This window comes from Alligator mississippiensis, chromosome 3 (assembly GCF_030867095.1).
Source record: "Alligator mississippiensis isolate rAllMis1 chromosome 3, rAllMis1, whole genome shotgun sequence".
Classification (NCBI taxonomy): domain Eukaryota; kingdom Metazoa; phylum Chordata; order Crocodylia; family Alligatoridae; genus Alligator; species Alligator mississippiensis.
Genome location: NC_081826.1, coordinates 263,218,294 through 263,232,884, shown reverse-complemented (window position 1 = coordinate 263,232,884; position 14,591 = coordinate 263,218,294). Strand labels below are relative to the sequence as shown.

Below are 14,591 nucleotides of genomic sequence, written 5' to 3'. Positions count from 1 at the left end.
TTTATAAAGGTTTAATGACTGACCTTTGTCACTGGTCAGATGTACATGTTGAGACATATGGGGATTTTCATAGTGACAGCTACCTAATAATCACAATCAGAATATAGAAACTGTATGAATAGATTGCACAATGCTTATAATTTGTCCATGTCTGTATTGCATACCATGCCACATACTTTTATTTGTGATTTTATAGGTACATTGGGAAGTTAATATAAAGATGATGACAAAATCTCTAAATAAATGTGTTTATTCATCTTCATGTCCTTTTGCTGTTCCTCCACCTTCTCAAATGTCAGCGTCTACCAGATAAATTTGTTAGTTGCCAGAAAATTGCTCATGAAATATTATTCATCCAATCAAATATGGAAATAGCCTTAAATTTAGAACCTATTCATTCATATTCATGTCCACTACTAATAAGAAAAATGCATTTATAATCGGAATGTATTGTTTGAAAATAGCCAATGCTAATAAAGACGCTATTTCAACAGTGCTCTTTCAGAAGAGGAAAAATCTTCATTGCGTGCTGGGCTCATCACAAACTTCAACGAGCCAGTGAATCAGGTTAGTAATGAAATTAATGATCAATCATTACTTAGAAAATACTCCTATATAAGGTGCAGTTGTTTGTGTTTTTTTTCTTTTTAAAATGATTTTTTAAAAATAAGAGAGATTTGATAATTTCAAGCTTAGTTCAGATAGTGTTTTTCTTGTGTGATATCTTAGATTCATAGATGTTAGGGTCGGAAGGGACCTCAATAGATCATCGAGTCCGACCCCCTGCATAAGCAGGAAAGAGTGCTGGGTCTAGATGACCCCAGCTAGATACTCATCTAACCTCCTCTTGAAGACCCCCAGGGTAGGGGAGAGCACCACCTCCCTTGGGAGCCCGTTCCAGACCTTGGCCACTCGAACTGTGAAGAAGTTCTTCCTAATGTCCAGTCTAAATCTGCTGTCTGCTAGCTTGTGGCCATTATTTCTTGTAACCCCCGGGGGCGCCTTGGTGAATAAATACTCACCAATTCCCTTCTGTGCCCCCGTGATGAACTTATAGGCAGCCACAAGGTCGCCTCTCAACCTTCTCTTGCGGAGGCTGAAAAGGTCCAGTTTCTCTAGTCTCTCCTCGTAGGGCTTGGTCTGTAGGCCCTTAACCATACGAGTGGCCCTTCTCTGGACCCTCTCCAGGTTATCCGCATCCTTCTTGAAGTGTGGCGCCCAGAATTGCACGCAGTACTCCAACTGCGGTCTGACCAGTGCCCGATAGAGGGGAAGTATCACCTCCTTGGACCTATTCGTCATGCATCTGCTGTTGCACGATAAAGTGCCATTGGCTTTTTTGATGGCTTCGTCACACTGCCGACTCATGTTCATCTTGGAGTCCGCTAGGACTCCGAGATCCCTTTCTACTTCCGTGCCACCCAGCAGGTCATTCCCTAGACTGTAGGTGTGCTGGACATTTTTCCTCCCTAGGTGCAGCACTTTACATTTCTCCTTGTTGAACTGCATTCTGTTGTTTTCTGCCCACTTGTCCAACCTGTCCAGGTCTGCTTGCAGCTGTTCCCTGCCCTCCGGCCTGTCCACTTCTCCCCATAGCTTTGTGTCATCTGCAAACTTGGACAGAGTACATTTGACTCCCTCATCCAAGTCGCTGATGAAGACATTAAAGAGTATCGGTCCAAGGACCGAGCCCTGCGGGACCCCACTGCCCACACCCTTCCAGGTCGAAACCGACCCATCCACCACGACTCTCTGGGTGCGACCCTCCAGCCAATTCGCCACCCACCGGACTGTGTAGTCATCCAAGTCACAGCCTCTTAACTTGTTCACCAGTATGGGGTGGGATACTGTATTGAAGGCCTTCCTGAAGTCTAAGTATACGACATCCACCCCTCCTCCTGTGTCCAGGCATTTCGTAACCTGGTCATAAAAAGAGACTAGATTGGTCAGGCACGATCTGCCTGCCACGAACCCGTGCTGGTTTCCCCTCAGCATAATTTGTCCTGCTGGGCTCTCACAAATGTGAGCCTTGATAATTTTTTCAAAGACTTTGCCAAGGATGGAGGTGAGACTGACTGGCCTATAGTTGCCCGGGTCCTCCTTCCTCCCCTTCTTGAAAATGGGGACCACATTGGCCCTTTTCCAGTCCTCCAGGACTTGGCCTGTGCGCCACGAGCGTTCAAATATTCCCGCCAGTGGCTCTGCAGCGGTGTCGGTCAGTGCCTTCAGCACCCTCGGATGGAGCTCATCCGGGCCAGCTGACTTAAAGGCATCCAGTTCTTCCAAGTGCCTCTGCACCATCTCAGGGTCTACGCGTGGAAGTCTGGCACCTTGCTGCTGCCTCTCTACAACCCCAGTGAGAGACTTGTCGTGCCCCTCGCTTAGGAACACTGAGGCAAAGAACTCGTTGAGGAGTTCAGCCTTGTCCCCTCTGTCCGTCACCAATTGTTTCTGCCCATTTAGCAGGGGTCCTATTCCTCCCTGGGCCTTCCTTTTACTCCCTATATATCTAAAAAACAATTTCTTGTCGTCTTTTACTTGGGTTGCCATCCTCAGCTCCATGGTAGCTATGGCCCGTCTAACTGCCTCCCTACAAGCACGAGCAGAGGAGGTATATTCGTCTTTGGTGATCTCTCCCTGTTTCCTCTTTTTATGTGCTCCCTTTTTGACCTTTAGGCTGCCCTGGATTTCTCTGGTCAGCCAGGGAAGCCTCCTGGGCCCTTTCTCTCTTTTACCTTTCACGGGGATCATCTTGCTTTGTGCCCGAAGGATCGTTTCCTTAAGGCACAGCCACCCTTCTTGGGCTCCCATCACTTCAAAACTCCTACTCTGCAGTGCGTCCTTGACTAATCGCCCGAGTTCATTTAAATCAGCTTTCCTAAAGTCTAGCACTTTCACCCTACTAGTTACCTTACCCACTCGACGTCTTATGTTGAATTCTATTATTAGGTGATCACTGTCCCCCAGATGGCTACCGATCTGTAGGTCCCCTACCATGTCATCCCCTGTTGCCAATACCAGATCCAGTATGGCATTCCCCCTAGTGGGACCGTGTACCTCCTGTGTCAGGTGGAGGTCCTGTACACAGGTTAGAAACCTGCGTGAGCGGTGGGACTTTGCTGTCTGTGACTCCCAGCAGATGTCCGGGTAGTTTAGGTCCCCCATGACTACCTCCTCTTTAGCTTTTATGGTCTCTGAGAGTTGCCTCAGGAGCCCCGAATCTCTTTCTTCCCTTTGATGTGGGGGTCTGTAGCAGACCCCTACCACCAAATCCCTTTCTCCTTGCCCCCCATGTAGCCTAACCCACAATCCTTCTACTTCCTCATCCTTGGATTCTGTTTTGATGAGGGTTGATGTATATTGCTCATTGACATAAAGCGCAACCCCTCCCCTTTTTTTCCCCACCCTGTCCTTTCTGTACAATCTGTAGCCCTCAATATGTACTGCCCAGTTGTGGGATGAATCCCACCAGGTTTCCGTTAGCCCCACTAAGTCATAGGTGTTTAGTGTAAGCAGGAGCGCTAGTTCCTCCTGCTTGTTTCCCATGCTCCTAGCATTAGTATATAGGCACTTGAGCCCTGCGACTGGTGCCTTTGCTGCCCCCCCGCTCCGAGTCCCAAGGGGCCCTTTGCTTCTTACCTTCTCGTTTCTTACCTGTGCCATAGTGCTGGCCTCCTCATGGCTTTCAGGTTCCCAATGCTCTCTTTCTTCAGGCTGGGCTGTCCTTGTGGGTGCCACATGGTTTGGTGGTCCAGAGCTTTCCCCACCCTCATCTTCCCCTCCCCCCCATCACAGAATTTAGGCTTTTTCATTTATTCACTGGTTCTAAAGATCAATGAGCTATTGCAGAATTGTACTTGGTTCTGCAGAGTTACTGAACTTGTAAGAGGGTATCCCCCTTGTGTGTTTAAAATAGGTGGATTTAAGGACTCATTCCTGAAACTTTAAGTAGTTCAATACACGCATTAGAGACTCAAAACCTACAAAAGCCAGGTTAATTGGTCTGTTTTTCACTACTACCTTATTCTTGCACAGCTGGGCAGCACTCTGGATAGAGCCTTTTGTATGTGATCAACACTACGCATGCAACATATGTTAAGTAATTATGCAAATTCTGAGTTTCAGATGTAGTATAGAATTGATATGTATGTTAGGGGATGATAAAAAGACTTATGAAGAGATCATGAAAATTAATACATGTTCAAGAAATCATGAGTGATCCTCCGGATACTTACAAACGCAACTTCTTACAGTTCAGTTAATGAAACTACATACATACACAACTGTATTTGGTAACAGAGCCTTGTAATGTAATGGCGGACTTAAAGGTTCGTATCATGTACCTTGCAATAGTATCCATCTCCAATGTACATTGTAGGAAGTTTATTCCTTAAATGGTTAATTTGACCAACATATAACATGCCACTACACTTTATTTATTTATTTATTTATTTTTATTAACTACTGCATACTATTTTATATGCTTAAAGATGAAAATGACTTGTGGAATAGCATGCTCATGATGGAGCATTATGTAATTAAAAATATGCAATTCTAATGCAAATCTTAGCACTGTTAGAGCTTACCTTTCTGCTATATCAAATTTAAAACTTTTAATGCAAGTGCATGAATGGGGGTTGTTTTCTCTTTAAAAATAGTACTTTGCAAGATACTGTACTTTTAAGGAGCTTTATCTCCCTGAGATTTAATCAAAATTGGTTTTGCTGCCTTTTGAGCTCTTTCCTGTCCTGTGACAAGGGAGAAAAAAGTCAATTTTTCCCTTTCCCAACTGATGGTATAAATTAAAAAAAAAAAAAAAAAGTGAAAGAACATTGCAGAAAGAATGGGCCAGAAAAGAACTTGGGTAAGTCAGTTTCAGAAGCTATAACCCACATTGCCTTGTGGGTACTCCTTGGTTGGAGAAAAGCTAAGGGACATCCCCATAACAGAAAGACAACCTCATTGGGGCATTAGGCAGTCAGCAGGGGTTCTTATCTGTTGCAGTCTGGCAGAAGTTGAAACCACTGAGACACTGAGGTCTGGGACACATTGCATAAACTGGTTTGAGACAAATCAGTTAAGTCTGATCCTACATTCAGCGAGGTTTATCTCAAACTGGTTTCAGCTATTTTCAAACTGGTTTATATGTACTGAACTTCTGTTGTGTTACAGGTTTAAACCAGTTTCTGATCGCTGAAACCAGTTAGTGTAATGTCTGTCCCTACACATTGAATGTCTGGATTCAGTTTGGCCTTTGGATTCTGTCTCAGTGGCCTAAAGTGGGGGTGATGCATCCTGGGCAGTCTCCATTCCTCCATACTCTTGCCTAGGCATATGTGTTGAAGGACTTGATGGTGATGGTTGCAAGACTCCATATAAGTGGATTCATTGGGCACCTGACTAGACCTCTTAACCAAACACCATGATCCAGAGGATTGATGGTTGTTTACACAGAATAGACTGTTGGATTTTTCCCGTAGGCACTCCCTCTTCCTCCACAGCTTATTTAGCTTCTATTTCGTGGGGTCGGAATATGTTTTTTGGCCTTGTCTTCCTGAGTAGTGTGAAAAGTGTTTGAATACATTTATTCCTTTTTCTGCTACAATCAGCCTTATGATATGAGCCAACAAAGCACTTACTAATGTAATGTATTTAATTTTTACTGTGGTAGTTCTGTTGATTTGCATTCGATCCTCTCTAATATGCTTGTCCAAAGTGGATACTTCCAGAAAAGGATGATCATGAACTTGGTGTATATATATTTTTATATCTATATATCTATAGATATAAAAAAACCAAAACAAACTTTTGAAAGAGAGGAAATAAGGCAGTTATTACCACTTGGAGCACACTGACAGAGTAATCTCTTGATCCAGTAAAGTAAATCCTTCAGTATTTGGCTTGTGCTTAAATACCGTGGTGGTTTTGAGACCTTAATTTGTGTCTAAAAGTATATGCTGTCTGTCCTTTGCTCATGATGATATAAATAAGGAAGTATGGCTATTCTTAGAGGCTGGAAATATAATGTTGATGAGGTCCATATATGTCCAGCTTTTCATTTGTGTATATAGCTTTTCATTTGTGTATATAGAAGAAGGGGAAAAACCTAGAGGCAATTAAACAAGAAGAGAAGTTAGATTTAAAAACTAAATCACTAAAGAGGTGATATCTAGGTAAAAATATCTTCACTTTGTGGTTCCTAAAATAAATAAAGTGACTTAAAGTACAGTAATAAGATGTCTTATGCCCAATAAAATGACTGGTTTAATATTAAATATTTAATATAAACATAAGGCATGTTTCCAATGCTTGAGTTAATACTTGCATAAATATGCATTTTGACCTGTCTGTCTTTCTCATAACTATTTTCTTTACAGATAGCTACTCAAATCTCTGTGTTGATTGCTAAAGTTGCGAGATTGGACTGTCCTAGGCAGTGGCCAGAACTTATTCCCACTCTTCTAGAATCTGTGAAAGTTCAAGATGATCTTCGGCAACACAGAGCATTATTGACCTTCTATCATGTTACTAAGACGCTGGCATCCAAACGACTTGCTGCAGATAGGAAACTTTTTTATGATGTAAGCGGTGTTTTTAGTAATATATTAAGTTATATTTTGAAACCTCAGTAGAAAAACAGAAATACCATTTTCCATGCTTGCTTATTACAGTTTGTGAGTGTGGGTAAATGGGAAGTGCATTGATTTTAGTATTTTAGTTGTTTTGGGTTTTGTGGGGTTTTTGTTTTGAGGGGGTGGGGGAGGAGTTTGCAATCTTAATCCTTTTTTAACAGGTTTTTTGTGTGTAATATACTAAACTATCTAAAGTCAGTTTGTAGGGGAAGAGTCCTTGAAATTGTATTTGCTAACTGTGGTAACATTAAATTGACAATTTTCAGCATCTTGAGATTTAATCTCTATCTGATTAGGATTTGGGTGTCCTTGTGCTAGATAGACACTCTGTACAGACAATCTGTACATACCAGTTTTATTCAAATTGTTTAGCTCTATTATTGTTTCATACAATGGATCACATGATAAATATATTTGTATTATATAAATGTGGTCTTGATTCATATTTCTGTATTGCTTTTTGTGAAGGCTCATTCTTATTTCTCTCATAATTCAATAATCATTATGCTTTGATTAGAATATCAGCTATACTCTTTTGAGCTATGTACCTTTATGTTAGCTGAAGATCTTGAAATTGGCGTCTCTTCTCTCTAAATTAAGTAGATAAATAAATAAGTCTATATTAAAATAACAGGTCTGAATAAAACTGACATCAGGCCTTAAGCAATTACCCTTTCTATTATAGTGCTGGAGTGATGTTGTAGCTATGATGGTCCAGGTAATCAGGTGGTGGTCAGGTTCACATGACCTGAAGGTTGTGAAGGTTACCTGAAGAAGAATGCACTGAATTTGAAAGCTTGTCTAAGTCTATTCCAGCTATGCGGTTGGACCAATAAAAGATATCGCCGACAAAAATCCTTCCCTTTCACAACTTTCCATTATAGAATTTTTTTTATAGCCTATAGATTTATGCTGTTGGCTATAAACTAGTGCATTCTTACATATTTTAGACTGTAGGCTAGGGTGTAGTATGTTTTAAAAACATTTTCTGGCACAGTTAGGCGTAAGGATGTTATAACACCATCAAGAATGGCATTAAAGTTTAAAAATTCATAATAGATAATCCATTAATGTTTAGGTTCACGTAAAAGGAAAGATTGATTTAAGTTGTAGATTCTTTAAAATCATGCTTTAAATCTGAAGTTACTGATTTATAATATTTTACATGTGCAATTTTAAGATACGTTCTAAAAGAAAAGCTTATTTTTTGTTGTTTTTGGTATAATTGGGTGCTATTATCTTTGCTAACATAGAGAATACATTATTCTCAACACATTTCTTTAAGCAATTATTGAGCTTTTATTATATGGTTATTATACAGTTCTTATCATTTGCAATTTTGTAATGTTAGGAAATGATTAATGGTACATTCCATATATAATATATGAAGATTAATTTGGACTTCTATCAGTCTGTCTTTGGATGGAAATTGGAAATCAATTAATTCAGGGGTTTTCAACATTTTTGGATCAGTGTATCCCCAGTGACTGGGTGCGGAGCAGGGGGCAGGTGGCGGCGAGTGGCTGGACACATAGCAGGGGCTGGGGGGATGGCATGCGGCTGGATGTGGAACATCTGTATTAATTTTGAATTACTCACTGATCATGAACTGTATGTTGTTTTCCGTTCATGTAGCCACAAATATGTTTCTTCAAGTGGCTCCATTGTATCAATGGGATCATGTTGCCAGATATTAGGAAGTTGGTTGCAAGCAAAAACATACACATAATGAATATAATGTTAATTTCTTAACTTTCATTCAGTGCAGTGGCTAGCTTCTTTGTGTATACCTATCGTGTCCACTGGGCATGTGTAATCAGCTATCAAGTAACAGAGTGCAAGTGTGGAAATTTGTACTGTTATTGGGTTGGCTTCTTCAGTGTATTGTTACGGGCACTAACTTTATATTTTGTCATCTTCACTTGTACTCTGAAAGAAGATGTGTGGTCCATTGTCACTCCCAGGAGTCTGGATTCCAAGAGTGGGAGACAAGTTGTACCCTGTTCTAGGTTGTGTCAGGTTGTTCATTAGCTTTGTGATTGGGAGTTGAAAAAGACTAATTTGCATGTTGACTTGATTGTCACATGATTGCTTTTTATTTTAGTTATCTGAGAACCCAGAGAGCACTGATGTAGATATAATTTTTAGCTTTGACTTAAGTCAAGTCCTTGGGTTGTATGGTAATGCATCTACACCAAACATAAAACACTTAAGATGGCAACAAGTCATCTGCATAGATGGAAAGAGTCCGTCTTGTCCCAGGCTGAATCAGTTAGTGATTCATGTCGTTATCAAATCGTATAGGCACAACTCTGCTGTTGGCCCCGCTTCTTGCACTATTATTATATTATGTAGTATTATACATTGAATTGCTGGTTTAATAATAAAGATTATATCAGCCATGCTACATGATGTTCTTTTGCCATGCTCTGTAATGGCAGGAAGCTTCCAGTGACATGTAGTGTTGTATGCTGCTGACAGATTTTAAGAATACGTTAGACAAAGGCTTGTCTAAGATGGTTTAGATAGGGATAATCCTGTCTTGAGCAGGGGGTTGGACAAGATGGCCCCCTGAGGTCCCTTTCAGCACTATTTTTTTTCTGTGATTCTGTATACTGAACAGTTAGAGAAGCCAGGCCTTGGTCATTAGTCAGAAGTGTTTTATGTTTGGTGTAGTTGTCTAGACCAGGGTGGGCAGTTATTTGGGCTGCAGGCCACTTAAGGAGCTTTGGCAAGCTTTTGAAGGCCAGGGAGGGGGTGCTGACCAGACATTGGCCCCCCCATCACACTGCCTGTCAGGAGGGTGGTAGGGGTGCAGGGAGATGCCAACTGATCCTGTCTGGCCCCAGGCCCATCTACCCTGCCCCAGGCCTGTCTGCCTTGAGCTGGGCCCCGGCCCTGCAATGTTACCACCCCATGATCCAACCCCAGCCCTGGCTTCGTCTACTTGTCCCACTGCCATATGCCACTCTCCATCCGCCTCTGGCACCACCCTGTCCGCCTGGCCCAGCGTGCCCTGCCCACAGGGTCACAGGCTGGTCTCCATGGAGACGCTCCTTCTCTGTCCAGCCGTGGTTGTGGGGCAGACAGGCCAGGGTGCTCAAGCAGCAGGGCTGGGGCTAACAGTGGTGATGAAGATGCTACCAACAGCAATCAGAAGTGTGAGGGCAGAGTGAGTCACTGCCGCAGGAGCTGTCGGGAAGCTGAGTCCAGCCACCATGCTTCTCCCGCCCCATCACCATGTGGCCTGGCTTCACAGCCTGCAGCTGTGAAAGCTTCCGGCTTTCCTGAGAGCCATGAGCAGGGACTGGGTGGACTGTGCTCTGCACCCACCTTGCTGGGGTCATCTGACCCCAGCAGTCTTTCCTGCCCAAGTGTAGCGGGGCTAGACCCAATCATCTGTAAGGTCTCTTCCAGCTCCTAACATCTATGAAACCAAGTGGCACTTCCACACACGGGGTGGTGAGACTGGCTGCATGTGCCATGGCCTGGGCTGACCCCATAGTGACTGGGCTAGGCAGAGCTGAAGAACCCACCGCAGGCCAAATCTTTCCTGCAGGCTATATTTGGCCAGCCCAGTCTAGACTGATGGGTTTACCATTCTTGAGAATCAGCCCCAAGCTGATCTATCTCCTAGTAGTCTTTTGCTGAATTTCATTTGGATTGCTTGTTTGATGCTCTGCTGCTCTCCTGGGGTTGATGTGCCACCTGGTCTAGAGTGATAGTGTAATGTCCTTCTGCCTTTCTTGAGTCACAGGTAAGCTTTTATATAGTTGTCCAAACTGTATTGCTGTTGTCGATTATGTCTGTGCCCCTATGATGTTCTGCTATAACTTCGATATTTTTCAATCATAGAAGAGGCTAGTTCTTAACTAGGGTGGTTTTCTCAGCAATTAGATAAGCTTCATACACCCATTTTTTGATTTTTGTGTACTGATAGAGTTCTTGGGTATTAGTTCTGAAATATTATATGTTTTGGTGCTTTCTTTATACACATTTGATGAATTATTTGTACTTTTCTTGAGCTGGTGCAGTCTTTCGTATTGCAGCATCAAGGCTTTTGGTAAAGCCTTCTCAGCTTGCTTTTATTTATTTATTTTTTAAATTAAAATGTCATTCAGAGGGTTTGATCTGTAGGACAGCTGGCCTATACTGTGAGTGTCGGATAGAATCCATAATAACTTTGCACATTTAAGCAATGTTGTTGCTGACAAACGCTGGCTGAGGTTAGCAGCCTTGTTTTCATCAGCCTCGTTAGGAGCTTTGAGTAGTGCATTGTGTTTTAACCCTAACTGCCGGTATGGCTATTGAAACCTGAAATAATAACCTGATTGACATTGTACGAGTTTGTAAAATGTGTACCTTTTGTTTGATGGCTTGTATACAGACATGATGGGAATGATACTGACATCACTGAATTGAGCTTGTTGAATAAATTAAAATGAAGCAAATATTCTGTGCACCTGCCAAAGAGGCTGGTTGCCAAAATCTGGTTTGGTACTTCTGCAGATTGATCCTGGGTGGTTTGCTAATGACTGCCATTGTTGCAGAAGGCATACCACTGAAAACTTTGGCAGCAAACATGTACTACCTAAATATTATTTTTATCTAATGCTCATGTTTTGAATTAGAGGTGCACTGATATACCAGTTGGCTTTTGTATCAGCACTGATAAAAGGAGAAATGATGTTATCAGCTATCAGGTTTTTTCGGTTGTTGTAGCTGATAATTACAGCTGTGTCCAGAGCACCCTGGCAAGCATAGTCTGGTCACTGTGCCTTGCTGCTGGCCCGGGCCTGCAGCAGAATACAGGTCCCGCCAAGCAGCAGGAGGCGGATGCGGCACCGGGGAATAGTCACAGGGCACTGCGCTCGGCAACAGAGGAACCGTTACTGGCTCCTGGTGCTGCTGCTGTCCCAGCAATACTGCACATGCAGCAGGGGCCTGAGCTCTGGGGCTGCCACGGAGATGTTGGGCTGTGTGTGGGTGGTGTAAGGCATTGCACGAGGGACATTCCAGTCCACCAGGCACCTTTTGCAAAAGTGGCTTCTCCTTGGTGGCTGCAGGAGCTTGGCCACATGGGGCCTGCTGGCGCTGAGGCAGTGGTGTGCTTTGGGGCTCCAAATGTGCCCGAAGCCACTGTCCACATGAGGGTCTGCCTTGCCCACCTGGAATGACAGCACAAGCTGTGTAGGGAATGGGGCTTATAGGTAGGAGCCGTGGGTGAGGTGGCAACTTGCGTGGGAATAAGGCGGTCAGTGCTTCCTCATTGAGGGCCGGAGCAGGCAGGAGGGGTGTGTGCATGCGCGCATGTGTTAAACGCAAAACAAACAACCCATTTATGTCAGTAGTTTAAAGTGCCTTGCACTATTACTAAATGTTGGTTATCAGATTGGCATTGGCTGATATGGTTGGTTAATCATTGGCTGTTGGTATCGGCCAAGAAAATCTTTATCGTTGTATCCCTAATTTGAATGGATATAGTATTTTTAATCCTTGCATTAGGGATGTGTCCAGCCAGCGTGCTGTGGGATGGAAAAGGTTGGGAAACGCTGCTCCGGAGCATACAGTGTTCAGAACTGATAGTACTGTTAGTACACGTGTGACAGGGCATGGCACTTGAGGTCATTTCCCTCGGTACGCCAAAGCTGGCACGGGCTCTGGTCAGCTGTTGTTGGCCACAGAGTTTGGGCTGCTTGCAGCAGGCAGCTAGGAGACTGCAAGCACTGCTGCAAGTATTTTGGACTCCATGGCAGGCAGCAGCTACCCAGAGCCCAGGCCGGCTGCAGCTGGGAGCCTGCAAACAGCTAGGTCAGGCTCCACAGCCTGGCACAAATTCTGTGGCAGCGGCAGCCACATGCACAGCTGTGGGTGAATGGCCAGGAAGGGGCCAGGGCACCGCAACTCCTGTCCCTCCCTGCCATCTGCCTGGAGGTGCATGTGCAGCAGCTTCCGCTGCAAAACCAGTGCTGGGCCACAGAGCCTTGTGCAGCTGTTTGCAGGCTCCTGGCTGCCACAGAAGGTGGCAGGCAGGCTACAGACAGCTGTGCAGGGCTCCACAGCCCTGGCACTTACTAATTCATGACCATCTGTCTTGATTTCTCTATAATTTCTTATAATTTAAATAACTTGGGAAAGTATCCTTCATCAAGCATTTGCATAGAAATAGAGTTTCATCATTCTGGAGTTCAGCATGCACACCATTCAGTACTATTTTTATTAGGCAACATAAATATGAATAGAATTGTATAGCCTACAGTGAAATAACCCAGAAATTCACCTCATTTTAATGCATATACTTTGAAACTTGTCTGAAATTTTGTTTTCTAGTAAGAAAAAAAATATTGTAACAAAACTTCTTCTGGCGATATGCATTATAATAGAACCAGTAACTGAAAGTTAGTCATACAAGCTTGAATTAGGAATTAGGCATGGATTACTAACAGTAAGGTTATCTGATTTCTGATGCGAACTCCCAAAGGAGGTAGGGGATTCTCTGTTTCTCAGTTTTTTCACATAAAGACTTAACGGATGCATCTACATGAGGCATTTACTGCAAAGCTGATTAGTTAGCTCCACAGTAAAGTCTCAGCGTCTACACATGCGGCCCTATTAGACCACAGTAAACTAATAAACGATGCCATAGAATAGTAGTTGTACATACAAGTACTATCCTTTGGCGGCATTATTTAGTGTGCCACGACACATGTGTAGAAGCTAACAGAGCTGGATGGGGTACAAGGGTGCTTCAGTGCAGGGCTGCCTGCTGAGTGCTTCAGTGCGAGGCTCACCATGTCCCAGCCTGCCCCTTTGCAGCACATTAAGACAGGTTGGAGCAGCCCTGGTCCTGGCAGGCTGACCCCCTGGGCTCTCTGCCAGCTGGGGCTACTCTGACCCTGACCAGTGTGCTGTGGTCCTGGGCGTGCATGGAAATGTGATGTCCAGGACTAATAAACTCTGGTGTGAACTGCATGAGAGTTGATTCAGGCATGTTAATTTCACGTGTAGATGCCCCTATTATTTTCCCTGGAAAATGCTTTTGTCAGACACAAGATACCCCTCCATGCAGGGGTAGTTGGGTGTAATTTTATGGCCAGTGTTATAGAAAACATTAGGTTAGAAGATGCCAAGGTTCCTTTTTTTGACCTTAAAAATATATGAATGTTTTACACCATTGCTGGATGTTTGGATCATTTTTTTTTTTTTTTTGTATTTTTTCCCTGATAGTTAGCATCTGGAATTTATAGCTTTGCATGTTCCCTGTGGAATCACCACACAGATACATTCCTACAACAGATCTGTACTGGAGATGAAACTGCAGCATCTAATTCATTAGAAAGAACTCTGCTGTCATTGAAAGGTAATAATTAAAAATAATGGTAATGCATATTTATGTTAATATAGTATAAAAGATTAAATATGTGTCGTAAGTGTAACATTTATATATTCCTACTATTGTAATAAGACATCTCTGCCACCAAAAGCCTTAAAATCTTCCACCAGAACCATATCATTGGTACCTCAGTGGTCCCATTTCCTTTCTACTTTCTTGATGTAACTGTGAGGTGGTCCACATAGGAAAATAAAACTTTGCTTTCTATATTTGTAGTCATATTTTGGCCAAGCTTATTTGAAGTTGTTTAAATATTTTTAATAGCTTAATGTTGATGCATTATTTATTTTAGAGCTGATATCATTTCTGTTTGGTGCTGAAAGTGTGGTGACACTAGTCTTAATTTGTGTTTTGAAATATGAAATTTGTACCTATTTGAATTTCTTTATTACATGTAGTCTGAAACAGACTATTGAAAGATTCAAAATCTTTCAATAGGATATAGTGTTCTGGAATTGCTGGTAATAACCTGGAGAACCATCCAGAAACATTTTTGTTTATGATAAGGGTACTCTTGACATAGTGGGGGTCAGGGACTTTTGAAGTAAATTTTCTTTGTTTTTTAT

At 42.8% G+C, this 14,591-nt stretch overlaps 1 protein-coding gene across 1 annotated transcript in view; it reads left to right on the top strand.

The window, feature by feature from the left end:
- Positions 1-14,591, top strand: part of IPO11 (importin 11) — a 290,306-nt gene that overhangs the window by 46,140 nt on the left and 229,575 nt on the right. The window contains exons 5-7 of the mRNA XM_006263744.4: positions 495-567; positions 6,378-6,581; positions 13,860-13,992. Coding sequence (XP_006263806.1) covers positions 495-567; positions 6,378-6,581; positions 13,860-13,992 — 410 coding nt within the window. The remainder of the gene's footprint in view (positions 1-494; positions 568-6,377; positions 6,582-13,859; positions 13,993-14,591) is intronic.